At 40.3% G+C, this 15,350-nt stretch overlaps 1 protein-coding gene across 5 annotated transcripts in view; it reads left to right on the top strand.

Annotated features, from left to right (window-relative positions):
* The window catches only part of LOC135210937 (nephrin-like), an 845,298-nt gene that overhangs the window by 412,618 nt on the left and 417,330 nt on the right, over positions 1-15,350 (top strand). For all 5 annotated transcript variants that reach the window (XM_064243913.1, XM_064243910.1, XM_064243911.1 and 2 more), the window contains one exon: positions 15,070-15,221. In XM_064243913.1, the coding sequence (XP_064099983.1) occupies positions 15,070-15,221 (152 nt within the window). The remainder of the gene's footprint in view (positions 1-15,069; positions 15,222-15,350) is intronic.

The raw sequence follows: 15,350 nt of genomic DNA, 5'->3' as shown, positions 1-15,350 counted from the left end.
ATTATTTATCTTAAGGCGATTTGAAATTCCTAAGCCTAGACTCGCAACATATCCCAAGATGTTCAGTCCAGCAAGAATAAGCGGGTTGCGGCGTTCGAGATTATGTGCCGCACAGACCACATCAGCAAGTCACGAGCAAGTTCCTCTGCCTCAGCGGTTTTATTTTGTATGTCATAAGATAAACATTTCTGCGACGCTTAGGGTTTGAGCTAGCGAAATCTCGAGTTAGCATGAAAATGACGTTGGTGCATTTCTAAGCGAAATGGCAAACCTCATCAGGTCATTCTTTAAGTTAAGGACGTCATCTTCAGCAAAAATATGGCTTGCATATCCACTTCTATGGACTATATTAACTCGACACATAAAAATGTCTTCTGTTCTTTCGATAATCGAGCCATGATTAAATTCTATTTCTTTCGTCTTAGCGCTCTTTCCATACAACAAAGATGTCTGAAACACACAATATCACTCCTAACAATACAGATTCATTTTTTGAAACCTGCAATGAGTAAAATATATGTAATAAACTCATGTTAAAGAATATGTTTACATACAAATATGATTGATATATATATATATATATATATATATATATATATATATATATATATATATATATATATATATAAATTATTATACAAGTTCATAAATACACCATTTTTCCCTCACTCCATCTACCTTTCTTTAGATTCTGATATGTGCCAATGGAACTATTCTCATATCGTGGGTTTGGATACATTTTGAACCCTAAATCTATTGGTCGTTAATGTTTCTAAAATGTTAAACGGGCCTTCAAACTTAGGTGTCAGTTTGTAATTTAGACCTTTACGTACGTATACTTGTATGTATACGTGATCGCCCACGGCATATGTTCTAGTTGGCTTAGCTATTTTATCATGATTTCTTTTCATTATAATTTGTGCTTCTTCTAGATTCTTACGAAGTATATTATATCGACTTATGCTTGCATCCATAACATCCTTTAGAGGATTTGATAAATTAATTGTAGGCGTTAATACATGGAAAGGTGTTCTAGCTGGGATACCGTACAGTGCCTCGTGCGGTGTCATTTTAATAGACACATGATATGAGTGATTAAGTGTGCTTAGTACCGCAGGTATGGCAATGTCCCAGTTGGGGTCTGCCCCCCCCTAAGGTGACCCTTAAAATGTTTAAAACCTTAACGATTTGCCCTTTCCACTAGCCCATTAGACTCTGGGTGATAGATCATGGTATTGATTTTCTTTATGCAAAGGAATTCGCACAAGGAGTTAAGGAAATGATTATTGAACTCCCTGCCCGAGTCTGATATAATGGTGTGTGGAATTCCATGTTTACAAATGTAGCACTCGTAAAACTTTCTAGCGCACTCGACTGCGGTTTTTGTTTTAAGCGCTATCAGTTCTGTATATCGAAGTCAAGGCATCTATGATTACTAGGAGGTGCTTATTTCCTCTGTCTGACTCGTAAAATCCTGTTAATAAATCTAAGTGTACTCTTTCAAAGGGTTGATTTGGCACGGGGTAAGCCCCTAGGCTGACAGGTGTCTTCGTGTGCCCTTTGTATTCTTGACAAGTGCGACAATTTGCTATGTGCTTTTTTATATCTGTAAGCATCGTATGCCAATAAAATAAAGATTTGGCTTTCTGGACATTAGGAAATAACCCGGGTGTCCATGCAGTGGATTTTCATGCAACCATTTTAAGACAGTAGGTATGAGTGAGATAGATACCACCACCTGGTTGTTATTCAGCTGTGGTGTGTTGCGGGTTTTCCTCGTCACGGATCTACATAGGATATTATCTTGATTATATAATTCTGCTGCTTATACTTTATATATTCCTTTTCCTTCGGATTTCCGTTTAACGCAATTATGATTTTTTCTATTTGTTGATCTTTTCTTTGTTCCGTCTGTAATAGTTCAGCACTCCAGTCCAGATCTTCCTGTTCAGATATAGTTTTAACAATGGGCGTGGAGGTTGAGATATCTATTAATTCAGCTAATGGCTCGGTACAAGATGAAGAGGGGTTGCGTGATAATGCGTCAGCAATGATATTTGCTTTCCCAGGTAAATACCCGATCCTCGCGCCAAGTCCTGGATGATCATGTGACACCGAGTTCGCTTAGGGCTGTGACTAAAGCCTTTAAAGAAGTCGGTTAGGGGCTTATGATCAGTGAGAACCTTGACGGGATAACCGTATATTATAAATTTAAAATGAACGAGTGAATTAACAATAGCGAGCCCTTCCTTGTCTATTACTGCATATTTACTTTCGGAAGGTCTCAGTTTACGTGAATAAAAAGCTATAGGGAAAAACTGTTTATCATATTGTTGAAGCAATACCCCACCTACTCCTAGGTCTGAGGCATCTGTTGCTATAAAGAATTCCTTACCGAAGTCAGAAAATTTCAAGATAGGAGAACTACACAGTTCATTTTTCAATTTATTGAACGCCTGTTGATGATTTTCAGACCATATGAAATCTACGCCCTTTTTTATAAGATCGGTTAGGGGAGCGGCTATGATGGAGTAGTTCCTAATGAATCTCCGGTAATACCCGCTACAGCCTAAAAATTGCTGTATTCCCTTGATGTTTGTAGGAATCGGGAAGTTACGGATAGCCGATACCTTATCATGGACTACTTTAAGACCTTGACTAGACACCGTGAAACCTAAATAAACTAGTTCTGTTTTAAAAAATTCACACTTACTTATCTTTACCTTATCTTTACCTTATCTTTACCCTTAGGTTATGCTGCCTTAGTCTTTGTAGCACTAACTCTAATTTACGTAGATGTTCTTCTAAGGTATTAGAAAAGATTACTAGGTCGTCCATGTAGGCATGTAGGATTTCTCCTAACAAGTCTCCAAACACAATGGTTATCATTCTAGTAAAAGTTATAGGAGCACAACGTAAACCAAAAGGCATACGCAAAAATTCATAATGTCCCCTGGCTGTGCTGAAGGCAGTGTATGGAATGCTCTCTTCTTCCAACGGAATCTGATGGAAGCCCTTTAGTAGGTCCAAGCTGGTAAAATATTTGTTCTGACCTAGTACAGATAGAATATCGTCAGTACATGGTACTGGGAATCGGTCAGGGATTGTTTCCTCATTTAAGCGATGAAAATCGACGCATATCCGCCAAGTTCGATCTTTTTTCGGTACTACTATTAACGGAAAATTATAAGGGCTGTTTGATTTCCTAATGACTCCTTCTTTTAGCATTTTACCTACTTCCTCAGTTATCTCATTCTGAAATTTCATAGGAAGTCGGTACGAAGGTACATAGATTACTTTCTGTTTGTCCTTTAGCCTTATTTGATGCTCGATGACATCCGTTTTTCCTAAGGTTCCATCCGTAGTGGAAAAAACATCATGATATTCAGTTAAAAGATTCAAAAATTTCTGCTGAATTTCTTTTTCTTGAATGTCCTTATTGATTTTGTTCTTTATAGATTGCAACTGATTGAGCGTGATTGATCTCAGCTACGGTAAGAATGCGATGTTTATAAACTTCCACATCCAAGATATGTTGATTTTTGTGGATTACTAAAGTGGTATTCAAATGATTACAGACTTCGATGTTACATTGTTGTTGTGAGCCGACTGTATAAATGGCTTGTGTGACGGATAATCCGTGTGTTTTCAGAGTGTCGGAAAGGATTAACATTTCAGATCCTGGCAAGGTTTTCTTTACACGCACTAATATGTTCGAAGTTACGTTCGGCTCGAGAGTTTGCGTGCAAGCTGATATTACGGTGCGAGCGAGAATTCTGTTGGGTCGCATGGATTATTTCTTGGTTTATGAGACAAGTGATTGGTTCTTCAATATATGTTACTACTCTGTCTGTCTCCTTATTATCTAAAACTGATTTTAGGGTATTAGAAGACTTATAGAATTTTCCTTTGATATACACGCCGTGTTTTGCATGGGCTAAGGTAATATTTTGAGTGCCCATAGATGGGTATCCGATAATTACTGCGGGATACATATTAATGTTTTGTACAACGATAAAGGTATCGGAAAACGTGCGCTTACCGACCTTGTACTGAACATGAGTTACTCCTACCACATTTAATTCATTATTTCCTATACCCGAGAGTCTTATTCCGGACTTCTCTATAGGGAAGTTTGAAAAGAGTAAATGATGAGTCCTTAAATCCATGATATTACGTGCACTACCAGAATCAAAGAACAAAGTAAATGACTTATGGTCCAAATTAAATTTACTGCATGTAAGGTTGTTCGTAAACTCGTCTTGACTTATATTGCGTGAATTTGTTGCAAATCTACGGAAGCTGCACAGTTTTTTTTTTGGATTCGGCCGTGTATTTCATAGGAAAATCGATTGCCTCACAATGATCTGATAATGATTAAACTGATTATTTGATACAAAAGATGTTGATATGGATGACCCAACATCGTCCTCTCCCCCCTTGGAGCTAACTACGTGGTATTTGCTTTGTTTAGCACTCCTTGAAAATTCACTTGACCTTGCAAGTTCTGGCTAGACGCCACCCAGAAACAGGAGGTACCTGAAGCACGATTTGTTTGTTTGTTTTTTTTTGCTGTTGAGCAGCATTTCCGTTTGCTTGTTTCTTTTTATAGTACTGAGGACCCTTCTTTTTGTTTGCATTGGCAACTGTTTGCGTGTTTGTAGGATTCTGCTGTTGATTCCGCGAGAAGCAACGATTATATGAATGAGTGGAACTATTATGTATTGAACAAAAACGTGTCCGACAGTCTGAAATCATGTGACCTAGCCGTTTACAGTTATAACAAACCATCCCTGCAGCATGATAATTATTATGGACCACGTTTACTTGTTGTGGTTTATTCTCATTTTTTGCAAAAACTTGAGTAAGCGAGGGATCAAGGTCGGTACATTTAGACATGTGTTTTTTGATTTGTTTATACACATCTAATTCCGTACTGTTGGGCTGCAATTTTTGTCAAAACACCGCACTAAAGCTTCAGGCAACATTGCTGTAATGCTCGTGAGGTAAATTAGACGGATAAAATCTTTCACGGCGATTCTGGCACTCGTAACCCACCCGGAGTTACTTAAACTATCTTGATATTCATTTAGCCGGTCGACAACATTAAGCTGAGTCATGGAGGCTTGGTTAAGGATATTTCTCAATGCCAATACTACATCTAAAGCCTCTTCACCCCCATACACGGCACGTAACCTAATTTTGAACTCTTCCCATGTAGCCGCCTCTTGGAAAGAAACACCTCTTAGATATGCACTTGCGTCTCCGTTAGCAAAGTCTATGAAGCTTTTGGCTTCCTGTAATTGTACAGCTGGGTCTGTGATGCTTTTTGCATTTAAATGAGCGTCTACAGATGAGATCCATGCCTCAACATTTTGAGGCAGGAACCCATTGACCCGACCTTGAAAAGGGACAATTGCTGACCTCACGCTCACGAGCGTCACCACATTCGGGTTGCCAGCCGCAGTAGTTGCCGCAGTAGTTGCCATGTTCACTTTTACTTTTTTCTTATCACTCCTATTCCTTGCGGTCCTATCAAAATATCTATAAGAATACACTCGACCACTACGTAAACGCATATGCAATATACTGTATAAATGTGTTGCAAGTAATAGGAAAACCCCACAAAAAGATAATAGAGTACAGATAATTTGATAAAGATATTATGCGGAGAATTCCTGCAAGAAAACGATTAGCAACAACGAGAAAAAAAAATAGTCTGCGGGCGAGAACTCGTAGTTGAAGATTGATTCTGTAATGAATGAAGATTAAGATGGCGAACAACTCACCTCCTGTAATATTGGACGATCGACTCCTGATGAACAACACTTCACTGAGAAAAAACCTGAATAGATAAAATTCTACTTAGCCTCTGGGTTATTTTTTTATGGGGGGGGGAAGGATTGTTGACATGGGATATGAGTCACAGTTTCCTCTCTCCCGCGTCGGAAGTCGTGATGACGTCACGGTCTCCTCTCTTCCTCGCGTTGCATGAAGAAGTCCAAGATTGATGACGTCACAGCCCCCTTCCTCGCGTTGCTTCCTCTTGGCCTACTCTTCGCGTCCTTGCTAGTGACCGCGCGTTGTTTCCTTTATGTGTTTCTTTTTTCTGTTGATGTTCGATGCTGCTCTCGTCCGGTGTTGATTCTCGGAGATATGTGACAACAGTCACTCAATCGTCGATGTTGATGCTTGTATTCTTCTCGATGAAGGACATATCTTCGTCTTCATAAAATGTTGCGTTGATTGAAGATCCCGTTTCCTCTGTTTATTATTGACTTATAGCTGGAAGTTGGTGATTGCAGTTCTTCGGTCGGCTGATATGGGTCTTGTTAATGTTATTCTTCGTTAATCTCTGCCACCATTCTTAGTCGTTTCGCTTTTGCGAAAGACTGTTTGTATTTTCTTACGACTGTCATTCGTAAGCATTCTGGTTCCTTCTTTCTCTTATGTGATATCTTAGTAGAGTGGTTCTTCTTAAGGTAAAGGAGATGATTCAAACGGATAAGTTGAATAATAGTAGAACAACTTTATTACTGAACTCCATAACAAGAGAGACAGTTCGGTCGTGAGGACCGTTCCGTTTTATCGCTAGAAATGAACTGACTTCTTAGAGCATCACGTTGATAGCGAAACATTAGCTATCTCAGCGATTCACATAAAAACATATGTAGTCCGCCGGCTCGGAAGTTACAAGTTTCCGGCGCAGGTTAACAGGTCAACCGCTTCCCATGGAAGTTGTTATGAAAAGTTATCAGTAATGCAAAACGATGACATTTCCAAACAAACTTAAACCAGGCTACTGCAGACATCGCATAGCGTGATCTAGATTTGCCTTGGTCACGTAGGACCCTCCTAATTCGCCAATGACCTCAGGTCATGGGTTTTTATTTACAGATATGTGATTCTAAAATGTATTTATTACTATATATATATATATATATATATATATATATATATATATATATATATATATATATATATATATATATATATATATAATATATATATTATATAAGCTATATATTAGATAAAAGTAAACTGTATAGAATTTCTAAGTGAGATATATATATATATATACACATATATATAATCTCACTTATTTTTTTTCTATGTACAAAACAGACATGCATCGTGGATGATGTAGAATTCATAACAAACCTAGCTTTAGCTTCAGCCCAATGACTGGATTATATGGACTACAAAATGCGAGATCTTTTGGAATCAACTTTATTACATACCATGATTATGGCTTGTCAAAGAAAAATCTGATGATTTGTAAGAGCAATAATTCGAACGGCAATTGTATCTATAATTTATTTATAAATTATAGATCGTCAAAAGAAGAAAGGGTTTTATGTTCAACGAATAAACCTCCTTACACGAAAAAATGCATGTGTGTCTGTTCTAAGAGAATGGGTGGTATTTATAGTGTGGGGTTCCGGGTTGCATCCTGCCTCCTTAGGAGTCCATAACTTTTCTTACTATGTGCGCCGTTTCTAGGATCACACTCTTCTGCATGAGTCCTGGAGGTACTTCAGCGTCTAGTTTTTCTAGATTCCTTTTCAGGGATCTTGGGATCGGGCCTAGTGCTCCTATGATTATGGGTACGATTTCCACTGGCATATCCCACATTCTTCTTATTTCTATTTCCAGGTGTTGATACTTATCCATTTTTTCCCTCTCTTTCTCTTCAACTCTGGTGTCCCATGGTATTGCGACATCAATGAGTGATACTTTCTTCTTGACTTTGTCAATCAACGTCACTTCTGGTCTATTTGCACGTACCACCCTATCCGTTCTGATACCATAGTCCCAGAGGATCTTTGCCTGATTGTTTTCTATCACTCCCTCTGGTTGGTGCTCGTACCACTTATTACTGCAAGGTAGCTGATGTTTCTTGCACAGGCTCCAGTGGAGGACTTTTGCCACTGAATCATGCCTCTTTTTGTATTGGTTCTGTGCAAGTGCCGGGCATTCACTTGCTATGTGGTTTATGGTTTCATTTTTCGTATTGCACTTCCTACATATGGGAGAGATGTTGTTTCTGTCTATCGTTCTTTGAATATATCTGGTTCTTAGGGCCTGATCTTGTGCCACTGTTATCATTCCTTCAGTTTCCTTCTTTAGCTCTCCCCTCCGTAGCCATTGCCATGTGTCATTGCTGGCTAGTTCTTTAATCTGTCTCATGTATTGTCCGTGCATTGGTTTGTTGTGCCAGTCCTCTGTTCTGTCTGTCATTCTCCTGTCTCTGTATATTTCTGGGTCTTCATCTACTTTTATTAGTCCTTCTTCCCATGCACTCTTTAGCCACTCGTCTTCACTGGTTTTCAGATATTGCCCCAGTGCTATGTTTTCGATGTTGACGCAGTCCTCTATACTTAGTAGTCCTCTCCCTCCTTCCTTTCGTGTTATGTATAGTCTGTCCGTATTTGCTCTTGGGTGTAGTGCTTTGTGTATTGTCATATGTTTCCTGGTTTTCTGATCTATGCTGCGGAGTTCTGCCTTCGTCCATTCCACTATTCCTGCGCTGTATCTGATTACTGGCACTGCCCATGTGTTTATGGCTTTTATCATATTTCCGGCGTTGAGTTTTGACTTGAGTATCGCCATCAGTCTCTGCATATATTCTTTCCTGATCGTGTCCTTCATCTCTTGGTGTTTTATATCCCCTCCTTCCATTATTCCCAGGTGTTACGAACTCCCTTTAGGAGGAAGCCATAACGGGTTCTTTTATTTTAATCTCAAATCCAGTGACAAAAACAAATCAGTAGGAGCGAGGAAAAACCAGAAAGACACAGGCAAAAATTTCACAATATTTCTTTCACAATAAATGTACGAACACTGATGGCTCACAAAAAGTAATAAATATACAAAGCACAAAATGCCATCAAATAACTCTTAAGAGTCACCTATAACTAAAGCTAAACCCAACTCATAGTGAAGAAACCAAATCTTAATCTTAATAAGGGACCCAAAAAAATTTACCCACCACGCTAACCTATTACTAAATAGAAAGGAAAGAAGTGGAAGGACATACAAAAAGAAACAATAATCCTACCTAAGACATAACAATCTAAACCTTAATATACTATCAAACACACACTTTAGAAGACCATATAATTACACACTCTTTAAGGTGTAGCTAAAAATACAGATTGGTCCTATGACACAGACCAGTACTAATACAGACGAGTCCATATATCGCTCCAAAAATTGCAGTCACAGAACGTCACTCCCATCAGAAGAACTGCACTTCAAATCTGTTGGTGGATATTCACACTTTAGTCTACGGCCTCCCAGCTACAGATACAGGGGCCATGGTCGCCTCTTGACCGATAACCAAGTAGCCACTTAAACAGAAGACCCACACTACTTGCCTCAACATTAAGCAGCAGCTCAATGACAGCAGATGTTGTTCTCCGAGAACAAGCGAGAAATCTTCACAATAGGACGATATGTAGCTATATATAATCCACAACAGCAGACAGATCAGCAGCTCCAGAGTCTTCAACGGCCTTGAACTAGACTCTTGAGAATACATTAGGAGAGTCACAAGTCACCTCTCCTTACCACACTCCCAGTCACCATAAAGAAAAATAAACAGAGTTACAAATTTGGCAAGGAAGCAAAAACACTGAGGAAGGCCGCACTTCAAACTGCACTCAATAGATGGCGCCACAAAAACTTAAGCTTTTTCAACCAAAGCAAATAAACACTACATTTAACCAAAATAGATACTAACGTAAAACCAACAGCAAAATACTTAACTTAACTTAGTTTTACAAAATTGCAAATAATAGAAAAATAAAAGCCATCAGTGCGAAAAGGCAAAACAAATGAGATTTTACTTTAAAATTACGTTACGGCCTGACACCTTCCTCCCTCAAAAAAAAAAAAAAAAAAAAAAAAATGACTAAACAGGGAAATTAATTATTTTTTTTTTTTAACCTTAATACGAAAAATATAAGGTAAAGTAGACATGACAAACAAAAACACTCACACTAGGACTACTTAATCTAACTGGCCCACCCCAAAGAAAAACAGGGAACTCCGGGATTGCACATAAAATAAGCAAAAACAACCTTAGGATACATTAATAGCCTATACACCATCTGAAAAGAAAATGAGAAAATCAGGAACGGCACAACAGCCAACACGTCACTTCCTAGAAAGTGCATCGGAGATCTTGTTGTCCACTCCTTTTATATGTTGGAAGAGACCAGGTTATATCTTGGAGAAGGATGCCATAGAGCGAGCTCCTCCTTCTCCCGGGTTTTACTCACGGGTGTTTGTAGTTCTAAAGGCCTTGGGTGCTAAAGGTCTTGGGTGCCTGGTGCCCTATCATAGATCTTTCGGTCTTGAACAAGTTCATTCTGAAGTCAAGTTCCGGATGGAGACGGTTTAGACTGTTCTTTCATCCGTCAGGATGGGGGACTGGATGATTTCCATCGATCTGCAGGATGCTTTTCTGCAAATCCCTATCCATCTGAAGAGCAGACCTTACCTTCGGTTTTTCACGGACTCGGGAGTTTCCCAGTTCAAGACCATTTGTTTTGGCCTTACCACTGCTCCACAGGTCTTTTCTCGGGTGATGGCTCCTGTTTCAGCTATTCTGCATCGGTTAAATGTAAGGATGCTTCGGTATCTGGACAGTTGGCTAGTCCAGGCCGAATCTATAGAGAAATGTCTCTGGTCGAGGGAGATAGTTCTGTCTCTTTGTGTCGAGTTGGGCATTCGTGTCAACTTCGACAAGTCCAGTCTAATATCTTGCCAGATCATGACTTATCTGGGGATTGTTTTGAATTCCCAGATTTTGAGGGCTTCTCCCGTTCAGGAACGGATAGACAAGCTTCTAATTCTGGTCAAATAATTTTTGTCCTCCATAATGCAGCCAGTTTCTCTTTGGAGGACTCTCCTGGGGCATTTGTTATCCCTCATCCAAGTGGTTCCCGGAGGTCGTCTCAGAATGAGGTCCCTTCAGTCGACACTTCGCCAGTCGTGGGATTTCGTGTCCGAGGACACGCTAGTCGCCTCCTCTCCACAATGTCGGAAGGATCTCTGTTGGTGGATGCAAGTTCACCGCCTCAAGTCAGGGGATATCTCTTCTTTCAGTTCTGCCGGACCTAATGTTTTGGTCAGATGCCTGGGATCAAGGTTGGGGCGCGCACCTGGGCTCCGAAGCTGCTTCGGGCCTTTGGTCAGAGGAAGAGAGGATCATGTCAATAAACTGGAGGGAACTAAGGGCAGTGTACCTAGGCCCTCTTTCATTTCAGGATGAACTGACAGAGTCGGTTGTTACGATCTTCGTCGACAACACCACAGCAGCCTCGTACATAAGAAACCAAGGTGGCACACAGTCGGACCTTCTCACTAAAGAAGCCCGATCAATTCTATGTTGGGCCATCCCAATGTCTTAGCAGATGCCTTGTCGAGACCAAACGAAGTTCAAGGGTCGGAATGGACACTTTGCAAGAAAGTCTTCGACAGCTTCAGGATGAAGTGGCTTGTCACAGTCGATCTGTTTGCCACCCCACTGAATTTTCGGTGCCAGATCTTTTTCACCCCTTACCAGACTCCTCAGAGTGCCAGGACAGACGCTCTTTTGCAGAACTGGGAGGGCCTTCAAGCCTATGCATTTCCTCCATTCACTCTGGTGTGGTCAGTCCTCAACAAAGTGAGGGCAACCAAGCGTCTGGATCTCACCTTTATCGCCCCCTTTTGGCCACAGAAGGAGTGGTTTCCCGACCTACTGGAAGCACTGGTGGAGCCCTCCATTCGTCTGACAGAGAGACCAGATCTTCTCAAACAACCCCATTTTCATTGGTTCCATCAGAGGCTCCACATGCTTCATCTTCATGCCTGGAGACTGTCAGGAGATTCTCCAAGCACGAAGGATTTGCCTCCAGAGTGGCGCAACAGTTGGCTGTTGCCAGACAGCAATCAACCAGAGTAAATTATCAGGCTAAATGGTCGGTTTTCAGATGTTGGTGTAAGTCTCAAGGACATTCAATTTCTAGACCTTCCTTACCGAAAGTAGCAGAGTTTTTAGTTCATTTACATCATGACAGGGCCCTGTCACCTTCGTGCATTAAGGGTTATAGGTCGATGCTTTCCTATGTTTTTAAGGTGAGGTTCCCTGAAATCTCTTCCTCTTATGTCATTAGAGACTTAATTCGATCCTTTTCCCTATCTCGACCCAGTCTGCAGTGTTCTCCTCCAACATGGGACGCTAATAAAGTCTTTCAAGCTGTAAGGTTCCCTCCATTTGAGCCTCTTGAATACAGCCGAATTTAAGGACCTTTCTTCTAAGACACTCTTCCTTGTCTCGCTGGCTACAGCCAAGAAGGTGGGTGAACCGCAAGCACTCTCTTTTCTGGTTGCCGGATCTGGACAAGACATGATTTTGTCATACCTTCCCGAATTTGTCGCAAAGACTGAATCGTCTGATAATCCCATTCCCAGGTCTTTCATTCTGAAATTGCTGGTCTACTTTGTCGGTAATTTAAATGAGGAATTACGTAGTCCTTTGTCCTGTTAGGGCGCTCTCATGCTATTTACATTGCACAAAGGACATTTAGGGTCGTCCCCGTCATCTGTTTGTTTCACCCCGAAATGTCAAGAGACCTATATCAAAGAATGGTGTATCCTTTTATCTCAGAGATCTTATTGTTAAAACTGGCGGTTCGGCTGCCTGTGAAGGCCAGATGCCGAGAGCACACAGTATTAGAGCAGTTGCTACATCAGTAGCTTTTATGAAGAACGTCTCAGTCGCCAAGGTGCTTGAAGCAGCGACTTGGCATTCTAATTCTGTTTTTGCCTCTTTTTACTTGAGGGATATTTTTCTAGTTCTAGGCGACCTTCGTTCTTTGGGCCCATTGGTGATGGCAGGACAGGTCGTTAGAGAGGAGAATTAGGTAGTCTTCCTGTTTTGCGTTTGGTTGCTACCTGTATATTATTTTTTTGTTGTATATATTTTTTTTGTTTTTGTTTTTGTATTATAACTTATGGCAGTTTTTGCTTTAGTTATAATGGGAATTAGGCTGTTTGGTACAGGCAGTCCCTGGGTTATGATGGGGGTTCCGTTCTTGAGACGCGTCGTAAGCCGAAAATCGTTGTAAGCCGGAACATTGTCAAAAATCCTAAGGAAACCTTACTTTTAATGCTTTGGGTGCATTGAAAACTATGTAAGCTGCATTCTTATGGCATTTTTCATCAAAAAAACCTTCAAATATTGATTGTTTTGCATTTTTGGTGTCATATTTCATCTGCCAGATTAGCGTTGTAGGCGTCGTAACCCGGAACATGCGTCTTAACCCTGGAAATAATGTCTGATGAATATAATTGAAAAGCGTCGTAACCTCGGAACGTCGTAAGCCGAGACCGTCGTAACCCGGGGACTGCCTATATTTAGGTGTTGTTGCTGACAAGGACTGGCTGCTTGACAACTCATGCTGCTTCCATTGTCAGTCTGACATGGGACCAGCCACAGGGTTGTTGGCACTGGCGACTACGCTTCTCCCAAAGTCGATGCTGACCTAGGACTAGCCACTGGTTCGCTTGTCCTGACGACTCACGCTTCTTCCATTGTCCTTCTGGACAGGGGAGTAGTCAATGGATCGTCTGCTGTCATTTGGTGACTCGTTCACCATCTACTTTTTGTCTCGCCTGTTTTCTCGGAGTCAGACACTCGTGCAAGATCAGGCGACATTTAGTAGCCCTGAGTTTCTTGTTGACATAGTCGGTTGCATTAATACACCCTCCGATGATTGTTTAACATGAGACCAGGTTGGATGGACTGTCAGGCACTCGTCCTTCGGGACCGAGTGGCTTTTTGCTCTGCGCTCCTTTCTCTTGGCACCAGAAAGCTCGGGTCAGGAGTTGCTCATGAGCCGATATCACTGCTGGCGACGTTGGGTTGCGTTGATACACCCCCAATGTTTGCTTAGCTTTGAATCGGCCAGGCAGTCCAGGCACTCATCCTTCAGAGAAAGAGTTGTCAATACCCGCTCCTCTCTCTTTGCGCCAGACATTCGATTCGTCTGACTGGTCACCTGGTCGGTTACCTGACTTTAGTACAGACGGGCTGACTATGCACTTACTCCTTGTCCTTTACTACGGCAGTTCGGCGGCATTATGGTAGGAGACTTTGAGTTCTTCATATCTTGACTTTGGGTTGAGTTTTTAACTGCCTATGATATATATTTCTTTGATTGTTTTATGTCCTATTCTGCCCTAAAGGAAAATTGTACTCAGATTCCCTCCTCCTTTTCAATGTGGTTAATCGGGCTAGATAAATTATAGTAAGGTAATGTTTATTAATATGGAATTTTTATTATAAAATTAATATTAATAATACTTACCTGTATAATTTATCTAGTCCCACCCATCCTACCCCACGATCTGCCTAACACAACTGATTTTCAAGGGAAGGTTTTGTAACTGTCAACAGCAGTGTTGCGAACTGGCGGACAGAATAGGAGGTAACAGGGTTGCCAATGTGGTAAATTTTGGTGCGGTTGTTGGGGATTTAGTGCTAGATAAATTATACAGGTAAGCATTATTAATATTTTTATAATAATAAAAATTAAATTTTTATTATGAAAATTTATATATTTAAGAATTTCTTTTTTATTGAGATTTTTTAACCAGAGGAATAGAGCATATTAACAGAAATTTCATTATAGTTACAGGAAATAACTGACTGAGCCTCAAGCACATTATAGTACTCGATAATATTACAAGAATATTTGGAATGTGAATTTTTGCGAAAGATAGAGAAAAAAACAGAAAAGTTACTCTAAAGAAATAGTAAATAAATTGGGAACTAAATATTGTTTGCAATAAAAACAACCAACCAAAAGAACCAAAGAAGGAAATAAAAAAAAATGTAAATTTGGTGTGACACAAATGCCGATGAATGTTTTTTATTTTTTATTTTTTTATTATTTTTTTTTAATATCTCCTTCGTGCAACAACTGGGATTAAAAATGAAGTAAATATGTGTTCTCTCTTTCTCTTGGGGATAGGGAAATCATAATTAGATATTTTCTTGACTCTCCCAACCAGTGAGGCCGCTGGACGTGTCTATCCACCACCCTCGAGAGCCTCTGTCCAGCGGCCGTATATACGACATTCCTTGCTCATCCAGAGGTTCCCGGCCACCTGCTGTCCTTACTTGGTGGAGAGGATCTACCAGACTTCCAGCTACCTCAGATACAGTAAGTCTAAGACTATTAAGCATAAATGGTAACCATGATAATAGGTTATGTTTTTTCTATCAATATGGCATTGTGAAAATGAATGAAATATTTAAACATGTTCAGAATAGGAATGCCTTCGTCCATTCG

This window comes from Macrobrachium nipponense, chromosome 4 (genome assembly GCF_015104395.2).
Source record: "Macrobrachium nipponense isolate FS-2020 chromosome 4, ASM1510439v2, whole genome shotgun sequence".
Classification (NCBI taxonomy): Eukaryota; Metazoa; Arthropoda; class Malacostraca; order Decapoda; family Palaemonidae; genus Macrobrachium; species Macrobrachium nipponense.
The sequence above is the reverse complement of the archived record's forward strand: the minus strand, read 5'-3'. Positions and strand labels throughout refer to the sequence as shown.